The sequence below is a fragment of the Salvelinus alpinus genome, chromosome 13 (genome assembly GCF_045679555.1).
Source record: "Salvelinus alpinus chromosome 13, SLU_Salpinus.1, whole genome shotgun sequence".
In the NCBI taxonomy this organism is placed as follows: Eukaryota; Metazoa; Chordata; class Actinopteri; order Salmoniformes; family Salmonidae; genus Salvelinus; species Salvelinus alpinus.
In genome coordinates this window covers 41,788,823-41,809,764 of record NC_092098.1, presented here as the reverse complement: position 1 = coordinate 41,809,764, position 20,942 = coordinate 41,788,823, and the positions used below count along the sequence as shown (strand labels likewise).

The following is a 20,942-nucleotide window of genomic DNA, read 5'->3' as shown; positions in this document are numbered from 1 at the left end:
CAGAGAAAGGAGATAGATGAAAGAGGGAGAAGTGATAGAAGGGGGGAAAGGTGAGCTTTGACTAAATTTGCAACAATACACTCTCCACAGTATTTTATTTGAATTAAAAGTGAACAGTCATAAATGTAACAGTCGTACCTTTTCTAGCAGAGCATTCTGCCATAGTCTGAACATCATCATGTATGTCCGATCCCTTGCGCCGAACGAGGTGAAAAAGTGCTGTGGGAAGCAAGAAGAAATCACCAACCTGATAGGAAAGCCATCTGTCTGTCATAAAAAAAGTTAAATAGTTGTGTATGTACACATACATTTATTTGCGCCTGTGTGATTATAAAGTATGTGCATGCATATGTTTGTGTGTGCATTTGGTCTTTTATTTGGTATTTTATTAGGATCCCCATTAACTGTTGCGAAAGCAGCAGCTACTCTTCCTGGGGTCCACACAAAACATGACATAATACACAACATTATGAGTCAAAAACAGCTCAAGGACAGAACTACATGCATCGAGAGCATCCCGACCGTTTGCATCACCAAGTATGTGTATGGCAACTGCTCGGCATCTGACCGTAAGGCGCAACAGAGGGTAGTGCGTATGGCCCAGTACATCACTGGGGCCAAACTTCCTGCCAACCAGGACCTCTATACTAGGCGGTGTCAGAGGAAGGCCCCAAAAATTGTCAAAGACTCCAGTCACCCAACTCAAACTGTTCTCTCTGCTACCGCATGGAAAGCGGTACCGGAGCACAAAGTCTGGGTCCAAAAGGCTTCTTGACAGCTTCTACCACAAACCATAAGACTGCTAAACAATTAATGAAATGACCACCCGGACTATTTACATTGACAGTGTTCGGGCACTGATGTTAGGCCTGGCTCGCAGTCGGCAATATCATTTCTCTCAAAGGTGTTCGATGGGGTTGAGGTAAGGGCTGTGTGCAGGCCAGTGAAGTTCTTCCACACCGATCTCGACAAACCATTTCTGTATTGATCTCGCTTTGTGCACAGTGGCATTGACATGCGGAAACAGGAAAGGGCCTTTCCCAAACTGTTGCCACAAAGTTGGAAGCACAGAATTGTTTAGAATGTCATTGTATGCTGTAGCGTTAAGATTTCCCTTCACTGGAACTAAGGGGCCTAACCCGAACCATGAAAAACATCCCTCCAGAGAACGCGTTTCCACTGCTCCAGAGTCTAACGGCAGTGAGCTTTACACCACTCCAGCCGACGCTTGGCATTGCGCATGGTGATCTTAGGCTTATGTGCGGCTGTTCGGCCATGAAAACCGATTTTATGAAGCTCCCGACGAACTGTTCTTGTGCTAACGTTGCTTCCAGAGGCAGTTTGGAACTCGGTAGTAAGTGTTGCAACCGACGGCAGAATTTTTACGAGCTACGCGCTACAGCACTCTGCGGTCCCATTCTGTACGCTTGTGCGGCCTACCACTTCGTGGGTGAACCGTTGTTGCTCCTAGACGTTTCCATTTCACAATAACAGCACTTACAGTTGACCGGGGCAGCTCTAGCAGGGCAGAAATTTGACAAACTGACTTGTTGGAAATGTTGCATCCTATGACGGTGCCACGTTTAAAGTCACTGAGCTCTTTAGTAAGGCCTTTCTACTGCCAATGTTTGTCTTTGGACTGTGAGCTCGATTTTATACACCTGTCAGTAACAGGTATGGCTGAAATAGCCAAATCCACTAATTTGAAGAGGTGTCCCACATACTTTTGTATATATAGTGTATCAGTACATACAAAATATCTAGGTCACATGGGGGAGAGGCGTTGTGCCGAGAGGTGTTGCTTTATCTGTTTTTTGAAACCAGGTTTGGTGTTCACTTGAGCAATGTGAGATGGAAGGGAATTCGATGCAATCATGGTGCTATACACTGAGTGTACAAAACATTAGGAACAACCTTCCATGACACAGACTGACCAGGTGATTTTTAAGCCTTGAGACATCGATTGCGTATGTGTGCCATTCAGAAGGTGAATGGGCAAGACAAAAGATTTAAGTGCCTTTGAACAGGGTATAGTAGTAGGTGCCAGGCGCGAACCGGTTTGAGTGTGTCAAGAACTGCAACGCTGCTGAGTTTTTCATGTGTCCCAAGAATGGTCCATCACCCAAAGGACATGCAGCCAACCGTGGGACGCATTGGACTCAACATGGGCCAGTATCCCTGTGGAACGCTTTCGACAGCTTGTATAGTCCATGCCCTAACAAATTGAGCCTGTTCTGAGGGCAAAAAGGGCTGCAACTCAATATAAGGAAGGTGTTCCTAATGTTTTGTACACTCAGTGTATAATACTGTTCATTTTCTTGAATGTGTTCTGGATTTGGGGGCTGTGGAATGACCCCTGATGGCATGTTTGGTGGGGTAAGAGTGTGTGCTAGAGCTGTGTGCAAGTTGACTATGGAAAACAATTTGGAATTTTCAACATGGAGGTTCTAATAAAAATAAGTGATGCAGTCAGTCGCGCCTTACTTTCAGTCAAGAGAGACTGGCATGCGTTGTATTGATATTAGCCCTCTGATTACAGTGAAGAGCAAGACGTGCCGCTCTGTTCTGCGCCAGCTGCACTTTTTCTAGGTCCTTCTTCTTTGCAGCACCTGACCATATGACTGGACAATAATAAAGATAACATAAAACTCGAGATTGCAGTACTTGCTTTATGGAGTGTGGTGTCAAAAAAGCAGAGCATCTCTTAATTATGGTCAGACCTCTTCCCATCTTTACAACCATTGAATCAATATGTTTTGACCATGACAGTTTACATTCTAAAGTAACACCAAGTAATTTAGTCTCCTCAACTTGCTCAATAGCCACATTATTCATTATCAGATTCAGCTGAGGTCTAGAATTTAGGGAATAATTTGTACCAAATACAATCCTCTTAGTTTTAGAGATGTTCAGGACTAGTTTATTACTGGCCACCCATTCTAAAATTCACTGCAACTCTTTGTTTATGGATGCTGTGATTTCACTAGCTGTGGTTTCTGAAGCGTAAATGGTTGACTCATCAGCATACATGGATACACAGGCTTTGTTTAATGCCAGTGGCAGGTCATTAGTGAAAATAGAGACGAGTAGAGGGCAAAGAGAGCTGCCCTACGGTACACCACACTTTACATGTTTAACATTAGAGATGCTTCCATGAAAGAAATCCCTACGTGTTCTTTTAGATAGATAGCGGTGAATCCACGATACGGCAGGTTGAAAAAATGTAAAAACCACAACACAATTTTTTTTTTTTTTTTACAAAAGGTTATGGTCAATAATATCAAAGGCTGCACTGAAATCTAACAGTACAGCTCCCACATTCTTCTTCTTATCAATTTCTTTCAAACAATCATCAGTCATTTGTGTCAGTGCAGTACACGTTGAGTGCCCTTCTCTATAAGCATGCTGAAAGTCTTTTGTTAATTTCTTTAGAGAGCAATAGCATTGTATCTGGTCAAACACTTTCACATAATTAAAAAAAAAACATTTGCTAAGAGTCGGCAGCAAGCTAATTGGTAAACTGTTAGAACCAGTAAAGGGTGCTTTACCATTCTTGTGTAGCGGAATGACTTTGGCTTCCCTCCAGGTCTGAGGACACATTTTTCTCGACTCAAATAAAAAAATATGACAAATAGGAGTGGCAATCGTCCATGCCTGTGTATATATGTATGTGTGTGTCCAGTGCTGACCTTGTCATTGTCAGTGCACAGCTGGATGGCGTTGGGAATGAGGCGGGCCGTCTTCTCCTTTGTCATGCTGCAAATATCCTTCAGTCGGACTGTCAGCTAGAGAGGAAAAGCGCGAAACTGTTAGACTACAGATAACATCACTCCTGAAAAGTCTAGAATTACTACTGCAAATGAAAGATGTTATCATTAAAGCTACAGTCTGATTGGAAAAACAACAGAATGGGGTCCTCAACCAGACTTGTTTTGGTAAACAGCGGAGGGAAACATAACACTACTCAAATTGTTAGTCATTAACCATATTTTGAAGATATATATTGTATGATTACATTCTTGTTGCTTGTTAACATGAAATAATAAATCCTTATATTTTGGGTTCTGATAAGACACATGATTTTACAGATTCACAAATCCTAGACTGTAGCTTTAATACTGCAGTATATGGAACAAACCAAGCAATTCAGTTTAATTTGAAGTCAAATACCTTCTATTAAGAGAAAATAGATGGCCTATACATAGGTACGAGGGCAATTTGGCACATTGTGCATTAAGGGACAGAGTAACCCAGCGTAGAGAATGGTAAAGGAAACTAAAGTCCGTACCAGCGTTTCCCAGCGGAAGATGTTGCTATAGAAACAAATCCAGTTTTCTGAGACGTAGAGGCGCCCCTGCAGCAGGATATCTCTTTGCAGGGCACAGGAGTAGTCTGCCACACAGGGTCAAAGGTCATCAGGTTATTAAAGGTCATGGGGTTTATAAGAAGTCATGGCTCTACCAATAAATATAAAACATCTGCAGATCAAAATGTTATTTTAAATTTTATTTAACTAGGCAAGTCAGTTAAGAACAAATTCTTACTTACAGTGGGGCAAAAAAAGTATTTAGTCAGCCACCAATTGTGCAAGTTCTCCCACTTAAAAAGATGAGGCATGTCATTTTCATCATAGGTACACTTCAACTATGACAGACAAAATGAGAAAAAAAAATCCAGAAAATCACATTGTAGGATTTTTTATTAATTAATTTGCAAATTAAGGTGGAAAATAAGTATTTGGTCAATAACAAAAGTTTCTCAATACTTTGTTATATACCCTTTGTTGGCAATGACAGAGGTCAAACGTTTTCTGTAAGTCTTCACAAGGTTTTCACACACTGTTGCTGGTATTTTGGCCCATTCCTCCATGCAGATCTCCTCTAGAGCAGTGATGTTTTGGGGCTGTTGCTGGGCAACACGGACTTTCAACTCCCTCCAAAGATTTTCTATGGGGTTGAGATCTGGAGACTGGCTAGGCCACTCCAGGACCTTGAAATGCTTCTTACGAAGCCACTCCTTCGTTGCCCGGGCGGTGTTTTTGGGATCATTGTCATGCTGAAAGACCCAGCCACGTTTCATCTTCAATGCCCTTGCTGATGGAAGGAGGTTTTCACTCAAAATCTCACGATACATGGCCCCATTCATTCTTTCCTTTACACGGATCAGTCGTCCTGGTCCCGTTGCAGAAAAACAGCCCCAAAGCATGATGTTTCCACTCCCATGCTTCACAGTAGGTGTTCTTTGGATGCAACTCAGCATTCTTTGTCCTCCAAACACGACGAGGTGAGTTTTTACCAAAAAGTTATATTTTGGTTTCATCTGACCATATGACATTCTCCCAATCTTCTTCTGGATCATCCAAATGCTCTCTAGCAAACCTCAGACGGGCCTGGACATGTACTGGCTTAAGCAGGGGGACACGTCTGGCACTGCAGGATTTGAGTCCCTGGCGGCGTAGTGTGTTACTGATGGTAGGCTTTGTTACTTTGGTCCCAGCACTCTGCAGGTCATTCACTAGGCCCCCCCCGTGTGGTTCTGGGATTTTTGCTCACCGTTCTTGTGATCATTTTGACCCCACGGGGTGAGATCTTGCGTGGAGCCCCAGATTGAGGGAGATTATCAGTGGTCTTGTATGTCTTCCATTTCCTAATAATTGCTCCCACAGTTGATTTCTTCAAACCAAGCTGCTTACCTATTGCAGATTCAGTCTTCCCAGCCTGGTGCAGGTCTACAATTTTGATTCTGGTGTCCTTTGACAGCTCTTTGGTCTTGGCCATAGTGGAGTTTGGAGTGTGACTGTTTGAGGTTGTGGACAGGTGTCTTTTATACTGATAACAAGTTCAAACAGGTGCCATTAATACAGGTAACGAGTGGAGGACAGAGGAGCCTCTTAAAGAAGAAGTTACAGGTCTGTGAGAGCCAGAAATCTTGCTTGTTTGTAGGTGAGCAAATACTTATTTTCCACCATAATTTGCAAATAAATTCATTAAAAATCCTACAATGTGATTTTGTGGATTTTTTCCCCTCATTTTGTCTGTCATAGTTGAAGTGTACCTATGATGAAAATTACAGGCCTCTCTCATATTTTTAAGTGGGAGAACTTGCACAATTGGTGGCTGACTAAATACTTTTTTGTCCCACTGTATAATGACGGCCTACCCGTCATTGTACATCTATCCAGTCTATTTATGCTGGCATGCCAACTCCTTGTCACTCATTATCATGCCAAACAGTCTGCCCTCATTAAGGATAGAATGTATGAGCACAAACAGATCTGGGACAAGGCTGCATCTAAACTCAGAAAAAAAAGAAACTTCCTCTCATTGTCAACTGCGTTTACTTAACATGTGTAAATATTTGTATGAACATAAGATTCAACAACTGAGACAAACGGAACATGTTCCACAGACATGTGACTAACAGAAATTGAATAATGTGTCCCTGAACAAAGGGAGGGGGGGGGGTCAAAATTAAAAGTAACAGTCAGTATATGGTGTGGCCACCAGCTGCATTAAGGACTGCAGTGCATCTCCTCCTCATGGACTGCACCAGATTGGCCAGTTCTTGCTGTGAGATGTTACCCCACTCTTCCACCAAGGCACCTTCAAGTTCCCGGATATTTCTGGGGGGAATGGCCCTAGCCCTCACCCTCTGATCCAACAGGTCCCAGACGTGCTCAATGGGATTGAGATCCGGGCTCTTCGCTGGCCATGGCAGAACACTGACATTCCTGTCTTGCAAGAAATCAGCAATACTGCTCGTTATGTGAGTGGTGGCATTGTCATGCTGGAGGGTCATGTCAGGATGAGCCTTGCTGTTATAAACTTACCTGTGCTAGCGGATACAGCCATGTCATTCACATTATAGCAGTGCTACAGCCTAAGTTTTCTTTCTCCGCTTTCCTTTCAGAACCATAGTTAATGGCCCCCCAATGGTGGAACAAACTCCCTCACGACGCCAGGACAGCGGAGTCAATCACCACCTTCCGGAGACACCTGAAACCCCACCTCTTTAAGGAATACCTAGGATAGGATAAAGTAATCCTTCTGACCCCCCCCCCCCCCTTAAAAGATTTAGATGCACTATTGTAAAGTGGCTGTTCCACTGGATGTCATAAGGTGAATGCACCAATTTGTAAGTCGCTCTGGATAAGAGCGTCTGCTAAATGACTTAAATGTAAATGTAAAATGTCAGTTCTCAAGGGACATGATTCTCAGTTATCTGAAACATGAGTGGTCAGATGTGTGTGTTATGTGTGAACATCTTCTTCCATTAAACTCCCCCTAACCTGGAAATCCACCTCATCCTTGTTCTGACCGGACATTCTATAGTGGTTGCTACCGGCCTTAAGCAAGCACCTAAGGTTACTTATTATTTTCATGGTCCTTCGATTCTCTACAACCATACCCCGATTTGTCAATATTGAAGATGTGCATGCTCATCCCCAGAATCTTTTCACTTGTTTGTTTTCAAAGGATGGAGCTAAGAATATTGACAACTTCATAGTTAAGACCACTACAACAACATGGAAGAAAATGAAACGGATTCTAAAATACAATTATTTTCATAAACAGAATTTAAAAATCTATTTTGGACTGACCAATGTAGACATTTTCAAATATATGCAACATAAAAGTTGTATTTTCCGAAATTTCGATCTGAAAGCTTTTGGTCATCAGAGCAATGTTGAGGAAAAGATACTCGCTCAAATAATAGGTAGGATATACAACAACATTTTTAAATAACTGATATTTGCACAAGATGGAGGGAGTATTGGAACATAATGAACAAAATTACAGTTAATGTACAGTCGTGGCCAAAAGTTGAGAATGACACAAATATTAATTTTCACAAAGTCTGCTGCCTCAGTTTGTATGATGGCAATTTGCATATACTCCAGAATGTTATGAAGAGTGCAATTAATTGCAATTCATCTGATCAAAGTCCCTCTTTGCCATGCAAATGAACTGAATCCCCCAAAAACATTTCCACTGCATTTCAGCCCTGCCACAAAAAGACCAGCTGACATCATGTCAGTGATTCTCTCGTTAACACAGGTGTGAGTGTTGACGAGGACAAGGCTGGAGATCACTCGGTCATGCTGATTGAGTTCGAATAACAGACTGGAAGCTTCAAAAGGAGGGTGGTGCTTGGAATCATTGTTCTTCCTCTGTCAAACATGGTTAACTGCAAGGACACACGTGCCGTCATCATTGCTTTGCACAAAAAGGGCTTCACAGGCAAGGATATTGCTGCCAGTAAGATTGCACCTAAATCAACCATTTATCGGATCATCAAGAACTTCAAGGAGAGCGGTTCAATTGTTGTGAAGAAGGCTTCAGGGTGCCCAAGAAAGTCCAGCAAGCGCCAGGACCGTCTCCTAAAGTTGATTCAGCTGCGGGGTCGGGACACCACCAGTACAGAGCTTGCTCAGGAATGGCAGCAGGCAGGTGTGAGTCCATCTGCACGCACAGCGAGGCGAAGACTTTTGGAGGATGGCCTGGTGTCAAGAAGGGCAGCAAATAAGCCACTTCTGTCCAGGAAAAACATCAGGGACAGACTGATATTCTGTAAAGCCATTTTCTCTGATGAATCCCCTTTCCGATTGTTTGGGGCATCTGGAAAAAGCTTGTCCGGAGAAGACAAGGTGAGCGCTACCATCAGTCCTGTGTCATGCCAACAGTAAAGCATCCTGAGACCATTCATGTGTGGGGTTGCTTCTCAGCCAAGGGAGTGGGCTCACTCACAATTTTGCCTAAGAACACAGCCATGAATAAAGAAATGGTACCAACACATCCTCCGAGAGCAACTTCTTCCAACCATCCAGAAACAGTGTGGTGACAAACAATGTCATTTCCAGCATGATGGAGCACCTTGCCACAAGGCAAAAGTGATAACTAAGTGGCTTGGGGAACAAAACATCGATATTTTGGGTCCATGGCCAGGAATCTCCCCAGACCTTAATCCCATTGAGAAGTTGTTGTCAATCCTCAAGAGGCGGGTGGACAAACAAAACCCCACAAATTCTGACAAACTCCAAGCATTGATTATGCAAGAATGGGCTGCCATCAGTCAGGATGTGGCCCAGAAGTTAATTGACAGCACGCCAGGGCAGATTGCAGAGGTCTTGAAAAAGAAGGGTCAACACTGCAAATATTGACTCTTTGCATCAACTTCATGTAATTGCCTTTGACACTTCAATAAAAGCCTTTGACACTTATGAAATGCTTGTAATTATACTTTAGTATTCCATAGTAACATCTGACAAAAATATCTAAAGACACTGAAGCAGCAAACTTTGTGGAAATAAAAATTTGTGTCATTCTCAAAACTTTTGGCCACGACTGTACGTTTAATCCAATATAAACGAATGTATAGAATTTATTATACAAGAGACAAAATTCACAAGTTCTATAGCACAAAGGCAGTCATGTCTTAAGTATAAAACTAATAAAGACTCAATAATTTATGCCTTCTGGGAGTGCTATAAAGTCCAAATGTTATGGGCTGAGTTAGAAAGTTGGCTGTCAGAAGTTTTACAATGTAAGTTTACTTTTAAATCAGTCTCTCTGCATTTTTCAAGACACGGCATATGTGACCAACTGCCTTGACTCGGTCTTATGTAGCAAAATTTGAAATAGTATTTATTTTTTATTTTTAACATTGCTTTTATCCAGAGACACAGAGATACGATACAAAATGGTATATCACACACTGCATGAGGGAAAGTAATTCTGCTTTGAAAGTTAATAAACTTGTAACCTCACTTTTTAGAAAATAGCCTTTGATTGTTTTTGTACCTACTGGAGAGCTCTTCTTTGTCTACACCCATTCAGCATCGTTCACACCCTCTTAAGCTTTAGCCCCACCCAAACTCTGACCATTTTACTCACCCTAGCAGAGCTGATTAGGCTGTTTTCATGATATCGAGAGCGTTGGTGACGTAAAAAAGTTTACGTTGAAACGGCTTTCCTGTGAAGTAGTGACCCGCGACATACGCCTAGTTTCCTGAAACGGGTCGCATATGAGGGTGCGGTGAGATACCCAAACGGGATGGACCATACTTTTGCAATAAAAAAAAAATGTCTACTTAAAAACTAAAAATGATCCTCCATCACTACGACAGTGGACGAATCAAATGTATTATTATTTAAATATTGAAAAGGTGTGGGCTACTGAGAAAAATAGAACTACAAGCACTGGAAAGTTCCAGGGGATGAAGGTTGAGGGGGAGTGTGGTTGTGGTTGTGAGACATACGTGATGTGTAGGGTTGCGGTGGGAACATGTGGGTCTGAGCAGGTGTGATGTCATTAATGTTTGTTGAAATTTGTGTTTATTGTCTTTTGTTTATGTATGGTTGTTATTGTTTGAGAGCTTGAGTTAGCTCTACTGGTTACATTTCCATCTGCAACGTTCTAAATGTTTCACATCTTTGAATATACTTGTGATGGGGTGACATTGCACATTAAATCACTCCTAAATCAGTTTGTCATACTTTGCAGACATCAAAAGAAGTCAAGGGAGATGAAGATTTTAAATAATTTAAAAGATCTGTACTGTTGAGGACACAAAGAAAAAGCTAGGTCATGTTAAGCGGGGAGAAAACAATTGAAACAGGGAGTCACTCTCTGAATTTAGGAAAACAGACTTTCTTATTCCGTTGTAATATGTTTTTGCTACTGTACGGTGTGCCCTGCTGAACACCACCAAGGTGTTCAAGAATAAATATTAATATCGTTTTCATTGATCCTTCCATCTTACTCACCCACGATGAGGCGTTCTGAGTCGGGTAGCTGCTTGAAGAGTTTTCTGAAGTCCTCATTGCGTTGCTTATACGTAGGACTCAATACCTGTAGCGGGGAGAGAATGAAAACATAAAACACTTTGAGAGAGCGAGAGAACTCATTTACACAAAAGTAGTCTACTCATTAACATAAATACACATTTTAAATATTTTATATACGCAAACAAGTGTAATGCCCCCACTGACAGCAATAAACAGATAGGGAACTAATTTACTTATCTGTATAACATGACTCTGCCCAGTTTCTTTATGAAAATGGTAGTAGACATGACTATATCGTTTATTCCACAGTTACATTTACATTTTAGTCATTTAGTAGACGCTCTTATCCAGAGTGACTTACAGCAGAAATTAGGGATAAGTGCCTTGCTCAAGGGCACCGACAGATTTTTCACCTAGTCGGCTTGGGGATTCGAACCAGCGACCTTTCAGTTACTGACCCAAAGCTCTTAACCACCATGCTAGCCGCCACCCCCATTCAGTGATGTTATCTGACCATGGCTACTGTAGAAATTGAATCAAACTCTGTCTCTCTCTTTTCTTTCTCTACAGATTGTCAGAGTCTGAAATAACATAGAAGCTCCTATCACAAACTGGAACACTTTAAAATATGCTAAACGATCAACGCTGATGCTAATAATACTTCAGCTGGAGTTCCTCCTGTCTTTCTCTCCCTCACATTCAGATAAACACATTTCCTTCTAGAGGGCCAGAGAAAGAGAGAGTTCTCTTATCGGCAGTTGCAGACCACAGCCAGTCCGCCTGTCTCTCCACACAAACACTGCATTCTTTATCCTGAAAAAGGAGGGAATGCAGCCAATTAGCTCTCAGTGTGGTGGTGATGGTGGTAGACTGGACACTAACATTGCCTTGGGTCATTCTAACCAGCCCAGTGCACAGCAACGGAAGAGCCTATGGCCTAGAACTAAAGCTAGAGTTGCAGTGTTAATGTGTTGGTCATAAGGTCTACCCATAGAGTTGGATAGAGGGTACCACTACTTTAAAATGGAGACTGGCACTGGTCTCAATGCCGCTGGCCATGCTGTCACAGAAGAGGCCTTTACAGATATATGAGCTCTCTAGGACATCTCTATAGGCAGTGGAGTAAAGTACTTAAGTAGTACTTTAAAGTATTTTTACTTAAGTCATTTTTGGGGGGTATCTGTACTTTACTAATTATACACTGCTCAAAAAAATAAAGGGAACACTTAAACAACACAATGTAACTCCAAGTCAATCGCACTTCTGTGAAATCAAACTGTCCACTTAGGAAGCAACACTGATTGACAATAAATTTCACATGCTGTTGTGCAAATGGAATAGACAAAAGGTGGAAATTAAAGGCAATTAGCAAGACACCCTCAATAAAGGAGTGATTCTGCAGGTGGTGACCACAGACCACTTCTCAGTTCCTATGCTTCCTGGCTGATGTTTTGGTCACTTTTGAATGCTGGCGGTGCTCTCACTCTAGTGGTAGCATGAGACGGAGTCTACAACCCACACAAGTGGCTCAGGTAGTGCAGCTCATCCAGGATGGCACATCAATGCGAGCTGTGGCAAGAAGGTTTGCTGTGTCTGTCAGCGTAGTGTCCAGAGCATGGAGGCGCTACCAGGAGACAGGCCAGTACATCAGGAGACGTGGAGGAGGCCGTAGGAGGGCAACAACCCAGCAGCAGGACCGCTACCTCCGCCTTTGAGCAGGAGGAGCACTGCCAGAGCCTTGCAAAATGACCTCCAGCAGGCCACAAACCCTCACCCACTCATCCCCCCACACCTGTCTCCACCCCAGCTCCAGATAGGGTGACTTACAGCTGGGACCCTCTCTGACTCCCAGTCCCAGGTCTCCCAGTGGGCCTGGGCATCTTCAGACAGAGACACCTGGTCTGTCTCAGTGTCCATGCTGACTGCAATATCCATGGCCTGGGTGTCCGTTTTCTTTTGGCTCCCACCCGTCCCCTCCCTCTCGCTTTTTTTCTTTCTTTCTTTCTTTAGGTGGAAGGTGTGAGCAGGGTCTTTCAGCCCGGCGAGTGGTCTGGTGTTGGTCTGGTATTCCCCCTTTGTCGATGAAGGAATGGAATTCCTCGCTGTCTAAGAGCCAAGCGTTGTTTAGCCCTGGCTCCTCTTACACACAGCGCAGTTGACCTACAGTAACCTCAGCCCTCAGGGGACTGGTCATTTGTCATCAGCTCCTCCCTCCCTCTCTCTCTCGACCCGTCTCTCTCCCTCCCTCCCCTGGGTAGAACAGAACTTCTCTGAACCCTCACAAAGAGGCTGGGGAGACAGATACCTGGAATAATATCTCACCACTACAGGTAGCTAGCAGAGCTTAAGAGCTCACTAGAACTTAATACAGAATTAATAAGAACATATTTTACATTACTAAAGAATGAAGGAATGTGAACGTTTCCTAACTCTCTAAACTGTTTAGCTACAGGACCCCAAAATATAGAACTACAGAACTAAAAGGTGTAACCTACTATCACACACACCACTTTTTGACTGAGATGTTACTAATGTAACCCCATGGGGGGACATTCCTTCATCCAGCTAAAAGTCCAGGCTCGGATATAGAGAGAACTCCAGATGGCACCCTGAGTCAATGATTACTGTCATAAATCCATAGAGTACAGTTAGGCATGTGTCCCCAAAGTAAACTGAGAAACTGGGTGCAGGGCGGGAGGAAATATTGATTTACACTCAGCAGGAGCCCCCTTCTGGAGTGGAAATGTCCCTTCCCTCCCTCCTGTTTTTGAAAAATAGTTGATCCCCTTGTAAGTCTTAATAGGCCAGTTGGGCCAAGTGCACTGGTTGGTACGGCTTAAGACCAAGTCAGAACCAGGTTTAAACAGGGTTAAGACAAGGTTAAGACCTGGGACACAGAAAAAGCCTCCAGTCAGTTAAAGACTCCAGAAAATATGCTTTGCAGTCTGTAATCGACAGAAAAAGTTGGTTTAAAACAATCCTCTTATAAAACAATCCCACATATACATCAAGGATCGAGAAGCCTAGAGTTAAGGCACTGCAGTCATCCCCAAAGTCATTTCAGATAGTGATACCTCCAAAGGTGCTGCAGAATGGCATGGTCTCCTCAAATGATTTCTCAAAGCAATATATATCTATATGGAGAAATAAAGCCTCTCTTTCTGCACTAACAGAAACCATATAAGCCCAGCTCAAGCAGTCTCAAAGTCCAAATGCTCTCTCTCTCTCTCTCTCTCTAAAATGGACACACACACAGTCTTTGTCCTCAGGGAGAGCAGAAAACAGAACAATCCGCCTGACCGGTCCGGGATGCTTTAGCTTGTCCAGTGAAGAGACGATTGCTCATCAATAAGTGGTCAACAGTGCGTCCCAGGACAGAGTGGAACCCCTGTGACTGACCAAAAAGGACCACTGCACACTACTGACCAGGCAAACCACAACAGAGCCGTGTGCTCCTACCAGGACTCTAGTCTTACTGTTGAAATCTCTCCCTCCCTCCCCTATTCTTGAGGAAAGTGGTGTTGGAGGAGCATTGAGAGAAAAAGGAAGGAGAGAGTGGCAGATAGAGAGGGTGGGGAAATGGGAGGGCCTAGTGTGCACTTGAGTGCGCAGAAGGGTGCCTGCTGTACCTGCTTGTATGTTTTTAAGGCTATAAAGCACCTCCAAAAACCCTGTCTGCTCTCTCTCTCCCTCTCAGCCTGAAAAAGCCCTTTCTTTGCCTCCACAATGAACAGAGTTGACCTCTATGGTTCTCTGTGAAGACCCTAAGGCTACACTGTATGCACATGTCATGTATCCACGTGTGTGTTGTGTGTGTCCATCCTGAAGTCCTGACTTGAACCACAAAGGCTTTTCTTATAATACCCGCTGTGAATTTAGTAGCTTAGTAACCCAACTGCTGCTTCCTATCCTAGACTATGGTGACGTCATCTATTAAAACACAACCAAGACCTAACTTTGTCATTCATAACAATCTTTGCAGATTGATTCTTGGATGCCGTTATAAGACATCATTGCACACTGTCTGAATAACTCAATGGGCTGTCCCTCCCAAACAGAAGACAACTGCATTGGTACCAATTTATTTTGAAATGTATCAACTGTATATATTAAGGAACACCTAACTTTACAAGACTCACACTAGTCCTTTACAAGACTCACACTAGTCCTTTACAAGACTCACACTAGTCCTTTCAACAACAGCAGCAATTAGAAATGCCAAGGGTACATCATGAGGTTGGAGTAAGATGTTTCAGATACAAAGACCCAACTGACTGGAATCATTAACCTATAGAAAACAGGGCATTAAAATCCCAGTGAATTTAAGAAAGTCCTTTTTCAAATGTTAAGAACTAATAGAAACATCACCATGTGAAGATATTAGTAAATATGTATGTTAGAGGTCGACCGATTAATCGGAACGGGCGATTAATTAGGGCGGATGTCAAGTTTTCATAACAATCGGAAATCTGTATTTTTGGACACCGTTTTTTTTTTTTACACCTTTATTTAACTAGGCAAGTCAGTTAAGAACACATTCTTATTTTCAATGACGGCCTAGGAACGGTGGGTTAACTGCTTTGTTCAGGGGCAGAACGACAGATTTTTACTTTGTCAGCTCGGGGATTCAATCTTGCAACCTTACGGTTAACTAGTCCAACGCTCTAACCACCTGCTTTACATTGCACTCCACGAGGAGCCTGCCTGTTACGCGAATGCAGTAAGAAGGTAAGTTGCTAGCTAGCATTAAACTTATCTTATAAAAAACAATCAATCAATCTTAATCACTAGTTAACTACACATGGTTGATGATATTACTAGTTTATCTAGCGTGTCCTGCATTGCATTTAATCGATGCGATGCGCATTCGCGAAAAAGGACTGTCGTTGCTCCAACGTGTACCTAACCATAAACATCAATGCCCAAGTATATATTTTTTAAACCTGCATATTTAGTTAAGAAATATGTTAAGACATGTCACTTCACAGTCCCCAAGTCCAGAACAGACTATGGGAGGCGCACAGTACTACATGGAACCATGACTACATGGAACTCTATTCCACATCAGGTAACTGATGCAAGCAGTAGAATCAGATTTAAAAAGTAGGTAAAAATACACCTTATGGAACAGCGGGGACTGAAGAGACACACAAAAAGGTACAGACACATTGTGGTATTGTTGTATGGTGGTATTAAACATGTTGTGTTGTGGATATGTGGTGGTGTAGGGATGTTATATAGATGTACTGTTTTATCTTTAGCTCATTCAGAACACATAGTTCACTGTTTTATCTGTTGTTTTATATGTCATGTGGGTGCTTTGGTGTGTTTGGCCCCCAGGAAGAGTATCTGCTTTGGCAGGAACTAATGGGGATCACTAATAAATACAAATGAGTAGCTGGACAAAACATTTTTATGCTGTTAATTTATGTTATTTAAAAAAAAGTATTATTATTATTTCATTATTAGACAGTAGTTGCCATATTATTACTGTTACTAAGTATAATATTTTTTTTTTTTTACATTTGAAAACACGATGGTGCGTCAAGAGCTTTCATCCTGCAAAAATGCAAATAAATAAATAAATTTCTCTTCCAGGAAAAGTATGGGAGGCAAACATTAATTCAGAGGTTTTGTATGCCGAGAGAGAGAGCAGCGAACAGAAAAACCCATTGTGTGCGTGTGTCATATGGTGTAAACATTGTAGCATGGCCAAGGACAAGGCCCAAGCCAGATCTCGCTGTTTCTCTCCCTCTATCTCAGATCATGGGGTGAATGAACTCCAAAGACCCTCTCACAGGGCTGATTTGGGTTATGGGCGTGGGAGGCCCTTACTCTCATACCAGAAAGGTGATTCACACAGCTACACTGCCCTCCCAACCCAACTCCTGCATCACATCCTGGCTCTCCCCCTCCATCCTCGTCTCCCCCTACACAAACATCTGTCTGAGACTTCGCAGTCTCTCGCTGACATTACCCAAAGGAACCAGGGATGAGTTCATTAAGACACACTGTAGCAAAACATTTGCAACAGAAAACAAAAATGAGTGTGTCTTATTGGACAAGTTTAAGTAGTACCTCCACATTTCATTCTATTTTAAAATGTTTTCTCACTACTGGACATGACTCTTGGGTGTTGGATTACAGCCTTTATACCAGTGTGACTCATATCTTCTAACCTCTTCCTGGTCTTAAGACTGCCAATGATAGATTGGTTGAAGTCAAGATCCATTGCCCCTGGAACAACAGGTTCTAAGGTGTGTGAACAACCCTATGATAGACGGGCAGCCATAGTCTACTGTAGCCTATCTATTAACTGGAACTATTAGGACTATCATGCAGTGAAACGGCACCTTCCTAGTTTAACCCTTTTTATTTTACCCTGTATCTTTCCTTTCCTTTCTCTGGCTGTCTGGATAGGTCTGTTTTTTTAATGAGCTCATGGTCATAATGAAGACTATCCACATAGCCTGTAAACAGTAAACACAAGACGTTGTGGACCCAGGAAGAGCAGCTGAACATCTTCTGGAACAGCTAACAGGGATCCTAATATAGAAACTAGACCTAAAACAGCTTCTCAGCTGCTCAGTCATATGGTGGTTTTGTTTTACAGGCCAAACTGTTAGGTTCAGAAACACCTCATCTGTATCTAGTTAGGCATCCCGTCATACTGTCCTCAATCCCTGGAGTTTGGTTCGGCTGGACTTAGACTCCACTATAGGGGCACTCCATAGCGGCTCTAGGAAGTTCTGCTTTGTGACTTCACTGCACACCACAAGGAGGGCTCTGCGCTGGGATTTCGGTGTATGCCAGAATCTGTAACTTCACTCAAGCATCAGTGATGTTTTGCTAAGGATAACGCTAGGTGGAGTGTAAACCTAGTCTTACTTTACCACCAAAGGGTAGCCTAAATCTAAACATGACTGACAGCACCAAATGTTAGGTACAGATGTAGGCTCCCATATGTGTTCCATGGACACCTAAAAACAATGTCCCTAATTCACACTTCCTGTTGATATTCAGAAACAGGAAGCACATCCCACTTCTCACGACTCACTATCTGCACCACCAATAACTAAATCTGGCACAATGTAACGCAACTGAAAACAGAAACAACCATTTCCTATTGGACTAATCCATAGTCAGATTAAATGGCGCCTAATGAACACGGCCTATACCATTAGAGTGAGTACATGAGAATTAAAATAATACACAGTCATGTTCATATAATATACTGCAGCCTTTTGACATAAACTAGAAACAGCAAAAAGGGGATAGGGTGCCATTTGGGACACAGCCCTGGTCCACAGATCAACAGTCCGCTTGGCTAAATCAGAGATCGGCCTTTTGTCCGCTTGGCTAAATCAGAGATCGGCCTTTTGTCCGCTTGGCTAAATCAGAGATCGGCCTTTTGTCCGCTTGGCTAAATCAGAGATCGGCCTTTTGTCCGCTTGGCTAAATCAGAGATCGGCCTTTTGTCCGCTTGGCTAAATCAGAGATCGGCCTTTTGTCCGCTTGGCTAAATCAGAGATCGGCCTTTTGTCCGCTTGGCTAAATCAGAGATCGGCCTTTTGTCCGCTTGGCTAAATCAGAGATCGGCCTTTTGTCCGCTTGGCTAAATCAGAGATCGGCCTTTTGTCCGCTTGGCTAAATCAGAGATCGGCCTTTTGTCAGCTACTGCTTAGTTACAGTCAGGGAACACAGGCCCTGGTTACAGTCAGGGAACACAGGCCCTGGTTACAGTCAGGGAACACAGGCCCTGGTTATAGTCAAGAGGCAACCAAATACAACAAAAGCCCCACATACGCGCACACACAAGTGCATACAAACACAAAAGTCAATACACAAACGTACACACACACACATACTTGTAAAAATACAGACAGCACACACACAAGCATATATGCACACACGAAGGTGTGCAAATGCACACCCACCCACACACGACGTGACTGAACAACTTCCTCATACTGAATGCCATTTGTCTCTAATATCTCTCCATTTCCATTGGGAAAAAATCACACCAGGCAACTGCATTGTTAAATGTGTATTCACTATTCACCATGGAGCAATGTGAATCACAACTGAAGACAATTTCATGATTCATTTTGGCGCCAATTTAAATTAGCCTCTGATTTTCATTAATTTCTTTGGAAAAAAGTTAATTCATAATTTCATATGAAACCCTTCATTACCAGGAATGTGTTGACAGACCATTTGTAGGGGAAGTGCTTCACAGGCAGGACTTTTCAAATCTGCATAGCAACTGTTGGCTCTATTGGTTTCCCCATGTGCTCTCTTTTAAAATGATATATGGAAAGGAAGCAAAGGTGTCCATACAGCACTTCCTAAAATCATTCACCATGAGATGGCCCTCCTCAGAAATCTGATTTTAAAATGGGAAAATGTACTTCACACCTTCTGCTTCATGTCGGTTTAGGGTTGTTGTTCGGTTGCAAATCAACATTGTTAAAAACTTGAACTGTTCTCATGCTCAGCCAATATCGGTCTTCAAATGCTGCTTAGGTATAGCGTGATACCCCAACATGTATAAACTCTCTGGTAGACCTAAACCTTGCAACAGCCAACAGTCAAATGACAAAGTGCAACACAGTCTGATAACATGAACACCGGTCCTACCCATATCACTGAAATATATAATATGGTTATAATGGTATTTTTAACAGTTGCTTTTCTCCCAAGCAACTTCAAACAAACAAACAAACACACACACCCTCCCTTATACTGTATGTGGCCCATGTGAGAATCAAACCTATAACTGCAAGCACCTTGCTCCAACCCACTGTGCCATCGGAACGTGCAAAACATCACCCACAGTTACATATAGCTCACCAAGGAGAGGTAGGAGAAGAGGTAGAGACTTACATTGTACCAGCTCTGGCTTTTCTGTGCTCACAAACAAGAGTCGAACATCAAGGTGGAGAAGGAGACAAAAAAAGAGAGAAAGATGAGATATGGGTTAGTGCTAGGGCAACAAAAATACACAGAAAAAAGCTTTCACACCTTAAACACAAGCAGGGTTGGGTAGGTCAGTAAAGTCACTCTTGGATAATACAAACTCAGTAACGTAATCCGATTACTTTGTTACTTTTGGATTACTTTCCCGTTAAAAGTAATTAGAAGACAAAAAGTATTAATTAAAAGCATTTGGTGTGTCATCATAGTGGTCTCTGACTGTTGGTCAGACTGGCACAGAAACAAACTCAAACTTGCGCCTTTTTCCATGCTGAGTTGAATGTCACTGAGAAAACAGAAAGGTGTCATATAAATGTATTTTTTTTCTCATAAACATCCTTTCTGAATGTTTGATTAATCCAAAAAGTAATCTAGTTTTTCAAAAGTATCTGTAATCTGATTACAATATGTTAGCTGGTAACAGGTGGGTTTTTTGTAAATCAGATTACATGTAATCAGTTACTCCAACCCTGTACAGAAGTATCCCACTCACTGTCAGTCTTACTGCTTACAAAAACATTAGAAAAGTAAGTAAGTTGATATAAAAGTCAATACATATATACGCCAGAAGAGGGCAACAATGGGCTACATATAACTGGGGGAAAAAAGATTACCCTCAAAAGTTAAGTTATTGACAGGAAGGTATCTTGTCCATATATTATATTATAGTAGACTTGAAGACTAAATCTGCATCCCAAATGGAACACTATTCCCTATAGTGTACTACTTTTGGCCAGGACCCATTAGGGCTGCTCAAAAGTATTGCACTATATAGGGAATATAGTGCATCCTACATCTGTATGAAGGCCTCTCATAACAGCAGTTTACAACTAGCTGCCTTCAATTGTGCAATAATAATGACATTACAAATTAACCATCCATATTACACATGAAACAACCGACCATCAACATCCTTTGGATTATGTATCATTGCATTTCGGGCTTATCTTTGCTCATCGGGATGAAATCAACATTAATCAAGGGCCTGAGTAGAACTGTGAGGTGTGGTTTCTTGATGGGAGGCCATTGGCATGGACTGTAGGAGGTGTTCTTTACATTCCACAGTTCTAAAAACACTCATATAGATCCATATAGATCCAGAATTGTAAATAATGTCACGGGTCTACGTCGAATCTCATATGATTTTCACGGGTCTTGGGGTTGGTCATTTAAACTGAC

At 42.3% G+C, this 20,942-nt stretch overlaps 1 protein-coding gene across 5 annotated transcripts in view; it reads right to left on the bottom strand.

Moving 5' to 3' along the window:
* The window catches only part of LOC139537711 (protein Aster-B-like), a 123,341-nt gene that overhangs the window by 11,273 nt on the left and 91,126 nt on the right, over positions 1 to 20,942 (bottom strand). For all 5 annotated transcript variants that reach the window (XM_071339331.1, XM_071339332.1, XM_071339335.1 and 2 more), the window contains 5 exons: positions 19,674 to 19,694; positions 10,767 to 10,851; positions 4,289 to 4,392; positions 3,690 to 3,785; positions 139 to 219 (listed from right to left, as the gene is read on the bottom strand). In XM_071339331.1, coding sequence (XP_071195432.1) covers positions 139 to 219; positions 3,690 to 3,785; positions 4,289 to 4,392; positions 10,767 to 10,851; positions 19,674 to 19,694 — 387 coding nt within the window. The remainder of the gene's footprint in view (positions 1 to 138; positions 220 to 3,689; positions 3,786 to 4,288; positions 4,393 to 10,766; positions 10,852 to 19,673; positions 19,695 to 20,942) is intronic.